The sequence below is a fragment of the Balaenoptera borealis genome (assembly GCF_965194805.1).
Source record: "Balaenoptera borealis genome assembly, chromosome: X".
In the NCBI taxonomy this organism is placed as follows: Eukaryota; Metazoa; Chordata; class Mammalia; order Artiodactyla; family Balaenopteridae; genus Balaenoptera; species Balaenoptera borealis.
Window position 1 is genome coordinate 21,178,094 of NC_138881.1, and position 10,015 is coordinate 21,188,108.

Here is a 10,015-nt window from a genome sequence, read left to right on the forward strand (position 1 = left end):
CATTACAGATAAGTGACCTAGGTGGTGGGGTCCCACTACGAAAAATAGATCGTCTTTTTAACTACATGTATTCAACTGCTCCGAGACCTAGCCTGGAGCCTACGAGAGCCGCACCACTGGTAAGCCTCTGAAACTGCTGCTAGAGGAAAGACCATTCACTCGAGAAGGGACAGAGCTGGCTCTTTCCCCCGGTTGTCGCATTAGCCTTGTTGCATTTGAATGTTTCCCGCATGGTTTGAAGGAGGGAGAATTTTATTCCACTGCTGCTTTCTTTATGACTCTTTTGGACTCAGATTTCTTCTCTAATTTGTGTCCAAGAAACACTCAGAGCTGAGTACCTACCTCCCCAATACAGAGAAAAAGCATTTCCCTGTGGTTAAGACTGCTTCCGGAGCACCATTTACCACCTGGCACTCCCCTTGGAGGGGGTGGAAGTTTAATAGCAGGTGAGCAGGGAACAGCACAGCGTGTCTGGCTGCAGCTGGCCCTGGGCACTTTGGCGCTGCATACCATAGAGGCCCAAATCACCCAGGGCCTTTGAACTTCCCCCGCCAAATTTGTTTATATAATTAAAGTGTTAAATTATGAACACATTAAATTTTTTATATGAAATAACATAAGCAGGAAACATATAGGTGGCGTATGCATTTTCAGAGCCCTTTCTGTCTCACTGTGGAAATAACCTTCAGGAAGTGAGGAAAGCCTCTGGTTACCATGGCAGCATTTAGATCCTGGTAGGGCCACACTTTCTTCCCCCCGCTGAGTGTTTCTAATTGACAAACAACAACTGAACCCTTTGTCATTAAGCACAGCAACATATCGGTCAGTCTGCAAAATGGTTCAGGGTGTAAATTTTCATTTTCAAGTTGTACCTGACTGACAAGCACGTAAGATTATATTTCATATGTATGAATAAAATCCAACACTTAGCATCATTTATTCTAGACAGGGTTTGTTAACACTGCATATTGAAAACAGAGAGGAAGTCGTTTACATAGGACTCAAGAAAATTCTTGAAAGATCAATTTGAAGGCCATTGCCTTGACTAGTTTCTGGTACCTACTTAAATAAATGTCAAAAGAAAAAAAGACACTACAAGCAAATCTAGAACCTTGTGCAATTGTTTAAAAGGAATATGGATCGTCTGTTATGGTCTCAAAATAGCATCTTGAGGACAGCTGTGATGTCATCGTTTTTTTAAAGTGACACTGAGCAATTGAAGTAAGAGAGCTCTAAAAAATGTGCATCCCACCTCCCATTTTATAGATGAGGAAATGAGGTTACTGGTTTGCCCAAGGTCATTGAGCTCATTATCGTCAAGCTGGCACTGGCCATGTCTGTATTTTGTCCAGTGTGCCTGGTGGCTCTCCTTTTGAAGAAATGCTTCCACTAGCATCTCTCCCAGTTAGTCAGCTCTCCTCAGCTTTTAAGCGGGCGAGTGGGTATGTACTACTAGGAAACGTTAACTTCTTCATCATACACCTTACTATGTTACAGCTCTGTGCCGTGACACACGCATTTCTTTTTCGGAAATGTCCTCCCAGACAACTCCTATTGATCCTTTGACACCCTGTCGGTGGACTTAATCAGAGGGCTCGAAGCTTGAGGAACAGCCCCTTCCCCTCCACCCCAGAGTGTTGGAAATTAGTCTCAATTGTTCTTATCAATATCGGAGACCTTTTTTTTTCTTCCCCCAACAACCTGTTACTGACAGTCAAGGTTCTATGACATAGAGGTATAGGAGGGTACTGGAATTGTTTTCTTGTCTCTAAGAATAGATGGACTACCACATGTCAAAATATTGCAGCGTTCTCAGAGCCTTAGGAAGTAGCTCTTAGGAGATTGCTTTCTTTTCATTGTGTTAGCCTTGGTACGGTTAGATTTCAACTCCCGTGCTACTCAATTTAATTGAGCAAAGAAATCATAGTGGAACTTTGGAATGATGTGGTTTACTTTGGTTTTTGGTTCAAATTCCGCTTGATTTGGGATTTAACAATGCTAACAATTTGCTTTAAAACGTTCAAAAAGCATTAGTCAAAAATCGGAGTATTTCTGTTCTTTTCCAAACATGTGAGAAGTATTTTTGCAGGATGAAAACAGATTGTTTGCCACAGATGAGCATATACATCATTGTAAAGTTTGGATCAATAATTTTTTTGCTTTAAATATGAATCAAGAATTTATTTTAATCTTCCAGATGGTCCTCAGACTCAATGTGTTGTTAGCATTTTGTGCCTGTCTCACCATATTAATTTTCTTTTCTCGATAGGCTGGATTTGGTTATGGCTTGCCAATTTCTCGTCTGTATGCTAGATATTTTCAAGGAGATCTAAAACTCTATTCTATGGAAGGCGTGGGTACTGATGCTGTCATTTATTTGAAGGTACTGCATTTTATTTCTGTTATATGAAGGCATCTTTACTTTTTAAAGCTATAAGTTCTAATAACTAATGGAGAACAGCACTATATCATCTCCTATATTCAGCTCGGATTTACTCCAGTTTTTCGTGAAAACCAAGTTATGTCCTACCCTTGATTTTATGCTCAGATATAGCAAAATAGGAAACATGGAGAGGAAAAAATTTAAATATTGATTTTTAAAACCATAATTCTAAGTTGTGAGTTTTTAAAAAATTGTGTACCCATTGAAAGGACTAATCTAAAAGGAGACAGGTTTTCATAAACTGAATTCTTTTAGTCTTTTGCTTTAGAAACTTGCTGGCTTTCCCAAAGTTGCAAGAATTCAGTGCTCATAATATGGTTACCTAAAAGTCTGATGGAATAACAAAGTTCTCTGTAACACAAGTTTTCTCATTCGTTGGTGGAGTCAGACTTTTATTTACTTCTAAACTCTAGAATATTTGGAGCATTTTTTGAACATGTAATATGGGCACATAGTACAAAATTTTAAAGCTACAAAAGGGAAAACTAAGTCTCTCCCATCAGTGGCCCAGAGCCACCTGGTTCTCTTTCCCAGGGGTGACCATGGATGCCAGTTTCATGTGGATCCTCATGGAAGTTGATTCTGCATTGATAAAAATATGGGGGGAAATCTGATTTTTTTTCACACAAATGATTATTTTAGCACTTTACTTTTTTTTTACTTTCCAATATATCTTGGAGATCTTTCCACATCAGTTCATACAGAACTGGCTCTTCCTTTTAACAGCTGCATAGTGTGTCATATGTTATATGATAAGATAACCAGTTATTTTGAGTGTTTATCTTAGATGCCAACGCATATAAATGATATGCTATTTGATATCACTTTATGAGCTTATATTTATAAATCTACTGTGTATGAAACTATTTCTTCAGGGCCCTCTGGGAGAACAGTTGCCCAGTGAACAGTAGTGTTTGGTCTAAGACCATATAGTCAAGACAATTGACTATCTCACATCAGTATTAACTGAACTAAAATAGTTTTTGTTTTGGTCATGTGTACTTCAGTACTGGTTTTTCATGAGTGAATGTTTTTATTCCTTTAAAAAAGCTTTAATTTCATCCTGATCAGTCTAAGTAAATTACTGAAATAATGTAATTTTAATATAACTCTAAAAATATGTATTAATAAAGTTTCTAATGTTTTAAATAATAAAATTTGGGTTAGTATTTCATGTGAGCAAGATGACACTGTGGACCTTTGGTGTCCATTTTTGTTTTTCCTTAGGCTCTTTCAAGTGAATCATTTGAGAGACTTCCAGTTTTTAATAAGTCCGCATGGCGCCATTACAAGACCACACCTGAAGCTGACGATTGGAGCAATCCCAGCAGTGAACCCAGGGATGCTTCCAAATACAAGGCGAAGCAGTAATTTACCACTTTTCTTTCTATTACAAAGTATCTGATTTTTCTCCAGTGTGTACCAGCCGGACGATTGATGTTTTCAGCCACATCTTTGTGGTTTTATCACTGAAAAAGCAAAGTGATCCCTAAAGAAAGAATGGAGTAGCTTTTTCACCCCAGACAGGAAGGATAGAAGGAATTGGGTAGCCAGAGTAGCAATTCCAGTAGAGGCCTTGATGTTCTAGGAGTCCTTGCCCTGTGGAGATATCAAAAGCAGTAAGCAGGGTTTATCCTGCCATGAATCTTATTTAAAAAGTAATTAATTTGTAATTTGTCATCATCCATAGAATTCACAGAAGAATGTTTAGAGAAAGTCTGTAGGTGGGTTGAAACTGGAAAAATAAAGAAGTTAAAATTATCAGTCAAGGTAAACAAAATGTGGTTTATCCATCTAACAGAGTATTATTATTCAGCCTTTAAAAGGAATAAAGTTCTGACATGCTACAATATAGATAAACCTTGAAGTCATTATGCTAAGTAAAATAAGCCAGATCCAAAAGGACAAATATTGTATGATTCCACTTACGTGAGGCACCTAGAGACAGAAAGTAGGATGGGGCTTCCCTGGTGGCGCAGTGGTTGAGAATCTGCCTGCCAATGCAGGGGACATGGGTTCGAGCCCTGGTTTGGGAAGATCCCACATGCCGCGGAGTGGCTAGGCCCGTGAGCCACAATTACTGAGCCTGCGTGTCTGGAGCCTGTGCTCCGCAACAAGAGAGGCCGCGACAGTGAGAGGCCCGCACACCGCGATGAAGAGTGGTCCCCGCTCGCCGCAACTAGAGAAAGCCCTCGCACAGAAACGAAGACCCAACACAGCCAAAAAGAAATAAAGAAAGAAAGAAGCTTTCATCAAAAAAAAAAAGAAAGTAGGATGGTGGTTGCCAGGGCTGGGGAGTAGGGGGAAATGGAATTTAGTATTTAATGAGGACAGCGTTTCAGTGGAGAAAGATGAAAACGTTCTGGAGATGGATGGTGTTAATGGTGGTACAACACTGTGAATGTACTTAATGCCACTGGACTGTACACTTAATAAAACATTTTTTTACCATCTTAACCAGGTGGTAAATTTTATGTACAATTTACCACAATAAAAAAAAATGAAAAAGAGGAAAATTATCAATCATAGAAAAACAAGTTTCACTACTTTGTGGTAATAAGGACAATAATCCAATCTTTGGTTTCCAATTTTCTTTTTCTTCTGACTACCTTTAAGCTCCAGCTCTGCTAGCAGGAGTAAGGGTTCTGATTATTTGTTTAATTTAAAGTAACCTTTTAGTAATAGAAAAGCAGTATATGAACATTGTAAAAAATTAGGAAATATAAAAAAGCAAAAAAAGAAAAAAGAAACTGCTGTATTCCCATAACCCAGAGATTACCATTCTTAGAGCTTTATCTGTGTTCTTCCAGATATTTTGCTATTTGTATATATGTATATGTATTTTCCCCAAATGAGATCATACTTTTCATACTATTGTACAACCTAGTTTTATTTCATTTAACCATCTCCACCTTTCCGTGTCAATACATTTTCATCATGAAAATTCCCCTGATTTGTCCAAACGACAAATCAGTTCCAGGACCACATAACACATCTGAGTAGGTCTCAAGCTGTTTTTAATCTAGAACAATCTTTTGTTGTTGGACCATACCAGTTGTCCTGAAAAAATGTCCCACCTTTGATTTTGTCTTTGAAGTTTTATTTAATTTGTCCCCCTTTCCCTGTATCTCCCATAAACTGGAAGTTCATCTAAAGGCTCAGTGGAACATTTTTTGCTAGAATATTTCATAAATACTATTGCAGAATTACACTCTGAGACCCATGATGTCTGGTTGATCCACCATTAGTAATGTTAAGACTGACCGTAATTCAGATGATGGCTGTCTGATCCCTCCATAGTGTAGTTAATTTTCCCTTCTCAACCAGAAAGTAATCTGCGTAGTGTTATTTTGTCATGTTATTTCGGCACCATGCAACCATCACCTAGTGGTTTTTAGCACCAGTTGATAAATTTGGCCTTAATCAGTAACTTTATTAATGTTTATAAAATGATGAGGTTTTTTTTGTTAGTATCATTCCTTTGACAATTATTAGCTGACATTCTCCTATAAAGTTCTTCCTCAACAACTAGGGTCATTTAGGTACCTTTTGAAGTACAGTTCCTCCTGGCAAGGCAGGATAAGCATTTCAATCTTACCCTTTAATTACCAATTTTCAAGGTAAGAAGTTGAGTTAACAACCACCTTAAATTTGACCAATGAGTTTCTGGCTTTCTCTTTTTTAAGTATTATTATGGATATTGTAGATTTTTATTGCTTTGATATGTTTCAATCAATATTTAACATATATATATAAAAAGTGTACAAATCTTAAGTTTATAACTTAATGAATTTTTACACCTATATTTCCAGCACCTGAAAAGGCTGCTTTCTAGTCAGACTCTCCTCCTTTTTCCCTCCCTACCGTGTAACAATTATTCCAACTCTGTCCCCTATCACTATATCTGACTCTCTCACTGCTTGAACTTAAAACAAAAGGAAGATATAGTGTGTGCTCTTTTTGTGTCTGGCTTTCTGTGAGGTTCACCCATGTCATTGCATGTAGTGGCCATCTTTTTGATGCTAAAACTGGCACACCTTTGGCCATTGGAAGCTATTTTGAGCCAGATCCTTTGTGTTCCATTGATAAAACCGTATTCATCTTTGAAAGCTTCCTTGCTTTCTGGCCCAAGATCATGTCCTAGGCTCATCTTACACTTTGCCTAGAATCAGCCATTTTCCTCAGGGACTCCTGTTTCCTTTTAATGGGTATATGAGACCCTAATCTGGGTGTTGGAGCTGTACATTATACCTTTTCTAGTCCCCTTTTCTGGGCAGACCTATAAAATACATATCTTTTTTAAGATCATAAGTTCATATTGATATTTTTATTCGATTTTAACATTTCAGTGTTTCTCGCTAATATTTTTTAATTTTTTATTTATTTATTTATTTTTGGCTGTGTTGGGTCTTCGTTGCTGCATGCGGGCTTTCTCTAGTTGCGGCGAGCGGGGGCTACTCTTCGTTACGGTGCGTGGGCTTCTCATTGCAGTGCCTTCTCCTGTTGCGGAGCATGGGCTCTAGGCGCTCAGGCTTCAGTAGTTGTGGCTCGCGGGCTCTAGAGCACAGGCTCAGTAGTTGTGGCGCACGGGCTTAGTTGCTCCGCGGCACGTGGGATCTTCCCGGACCAGGGCTCGAACCCGTGTCCCCTGCATTGGCAGGCGGATTCTTAACCACTGCACCACCAGGGAAGTCCCTCGCTATTATATTTTAATTGTATATATTTCCCCTTACTCTGAAAACCTTGATTCCTAACATAGTGCAACAGAAAGGTATTTGTATGCAAATAGAGTTTATATAGCTTTGTGATTTTGTACCTTTATAGTAGCATTGGTCTTTTCTGATGAATGATATAAAGGGTATCTATATTGATGTTTGTTCTTTTCTACAGAAGTATTGTGATGGACCTCTGTGCAGTATTGCCGGACTGGTCACTCACCTCAAATGATGAAATCTAGAGGAGTTTGGTTTGTGCACATGAGTGTGAGTGTACACACAGGTGTGTGTAGACACATACGCACACCATTCCCGGCGGAGATTAAGCTAAATTAGCTTGAAACACCTGGATCACTTTCCCTTGATTCCATTTTCAGTCCGTATGTAAGTCAAGTAGCATGTTGGGCATCGGTGTGAGCAGTTAATTCCAGCTATGGCTCTAGTAGGGGGAGTTATTTGGGTAGCACAGAAGCAGTCTTTATAAACATTAGGTCCATTTGGATTGTTAAAAGATGGCCTTTGTTGAATATTGTTTTAAAGGCTGTTTAGGATTTCCATGGTGGCACAGTGGTTAAGAATCCGCCTGCCAATGCAGGGGACATGGGTTCAAGCCCCGGTCTGGGAAGATCCCACATGCCGCAGAACAACTAAGCCCACGCGCCACAACTACTGAGCCTGCGCTCTAGAGCCCTCAAGCCACAACTACTGAAGCCCGTGTGCCTAGAGCCCGTGCTCCGCAACAAGAGAAACCACCGCAGTGAGAAGCCTGCACACTGCAATGAAGAGTAGCCCCCGCTTGCTGCAACTAGAGAAAGCCTGCACGCAGCAACAAAGACCCAATGCAGCCAAAAATAAATAAATAAATAAATAAAAATTTTGAAAAAGTCTATTTAAAACTTTAAATAGTTTAGCGGGTTGTATACTGCGGATAAGTATGAGCCTTCATTTCTAATATCTTAGACAAATTTTAGCAGAAAGCAGTTTTTAAGATTTTTAAATGGTTAGCCTGATGTTTCAATTATACAAATAGGATAATTGGTGGCCACCTTGGGAAAGTATTTAGTAGGTATGGTAAATTCACTAGGGGAAAGAGAAATTCTAAGAAAATTTATTTCCTAAGCAGATTTTTAATTACAGCTTTATTGAGATATAATTCAGCCTTTTGAAGTGTACAATTCAGTGGCTTTTGGTATATTCACAGAGTTGTGTGATCCTCACCCACTGTCTAATTTCAGAACATATTCACCATCCCCCAAAGAAACCCCATACCCATTAGCAGTGATTCCTCATTTCTAATCAGGTTTTTAACTGAGAGGAAAGAACTGTTTTAAAGTATATATAAGTCATTAAATGGTAATTCATTTTCTGTAGTAACCATAGAGAATAATTCTGAGATAAGGCACGGGATTTTGAATCATCACTGTAACTAAATGCTCTGAGTAAGTCTCGGGTAAAATAGAGAAGGTTGTCCTCATAAACTCACTGTGGATATTCCCATTATTTTCTTTGTAGGGACAAGTTCAAGACTAACAGAACTTTGTAAAGAACTGAATGCTTCGGTCCTCTCCATGAAGAAAAGATGGTCTTCTGCAAGTCACCCAGAAAGAACTCCTTTCCTCCACCGACTCTGCGTGTGGCACTATAGTTAATCCAGTGTCTGAATGTGTATTTTCTCTCTGTATGAGATGGACCTTTTCCACAGAAGTTTCCTGTAGCTACTTCAGATCTTCCACTAAAGTAGTAACTTGAGTCATTTTTCGTAGTACGTTGTCGTGGTTTGGTTGGCGCCTGTCATAAGGGGACACAGAACCTTGTTAGCACTCGCGTCCTCATACCTCTGTCCTCGTTATCATAGAGTGTCTGCAGTCTCCCCAGATTTCTCAGCTCCCTCCCCGTTCCAGATACAGCCGATCTCTACTGTTGCTCTTTGCTGACCAAATACCATGTTTGTCCCAAACCACCAGCTAAGGCCCGGGGAGTCTGGAATTTGAGGACGTCAGCTTAGCATGTCTTGATAATTCGGTCCCTGGGCCCTTCCTTTCTCTTATGCATCCCTCCTCACTCTCTGATTTAGACTTTGGCCTTCTTCCATCTGACCGGATTCTCATTGTGAGGTATGGGTACTTTCGTGTTAGATCTTCCTCTTGGATGCATAGATTTTATTTTGAAATTCATTTGTATACTTCCATTCTGTCAATTAAAGCATTCCAAAAGTTGTCTTGGAATTTTTCACTTAACTGCTTGGTTTCAAAGATCTTAGGTGAAAGTCTACCTTCTGGTCATTATCAAGTTCGTAAAGAGTGGGAAGTGGAATTTTTATGCTTATGTAACAGTTTTACCTCTGAATACTGTCCTTTTGTCATGTTATATTCCTTTGTAGTTTTCTAAGTCCCTATGTGATGCACTTTACTAGTCGTAAAATAGACCGAAGGGAAAAGTTCTTTCTAGTTTATTTTAAAAAATGCCCCAGGTCTTCATAATTTATATTTTCATGAAGTTTAGCCGGTTTTAGAATTGTCTATCTGATTTTCACCATAGTTTATTCTTTGCTGAAAGGTGGACTTGGCAGAGGACTTGGGGTGAGGAAAGAGGAGCCATGTTGTATTTACTCTTAGAAACAGAAGCTGAGAGTCCAGATTAAAATTCACAACTTATAAAGCTCCACAGGATGTGTTTCTCTTCACTATAATTTTTCATATATTTATGATCTACTTTGACTTCTGCTCTCTTTTAACATCCATGTAAATGTTTCCATCCAGTGTTTAAGTATTGAGTTCTCTGAGTTCAGAGCTGTCACTTGTAAAGTATTCCTCCTTCTTTAGTCACAGTTTTCCCCTGGGTGGAGTTGTGCTCTGAC

At 39.0% G+C, this 10,015-nt stretch overlaps 1 protein-coding gene across 2 annotated transcripts in view; it reads left to right on the forward strand.

Annotated features, from left to right (window-relative positions):
* Window positions 1-8,913, forward strand: part of PDK3 (pyruvate dehydrogenase kinase 3) — a 66,574-nt gene extending 57,661 nt beyond the window's left edge. For both annotated transcript variants that reach the window (XM_082375792.1, XM_082375791.1), the window contains 4 exons: window positions 9-119; window positions 2,270-2,383; window positions 3,671-3,810; window positions 8,671-8,913. In XM_082375792.1, coding sequence (XP_082231918.1) covers window positions 9-119; window positions 2,270-2,383; window positions 3,671-3,810; window positions 8,671-8,701 — 396 coding nt within the window. In that variant the 3' untranslated portion in view covers window positions 8,702-8,913. The remainder of the gene's footprint in view (window positions 1-8; window positions 120-2,269; window positions 2,384-3,670; window positions 3,811-8,670) is intronic.
* Window positions 8,914-10,015: the final 1,102 nt, after the last annotated feature.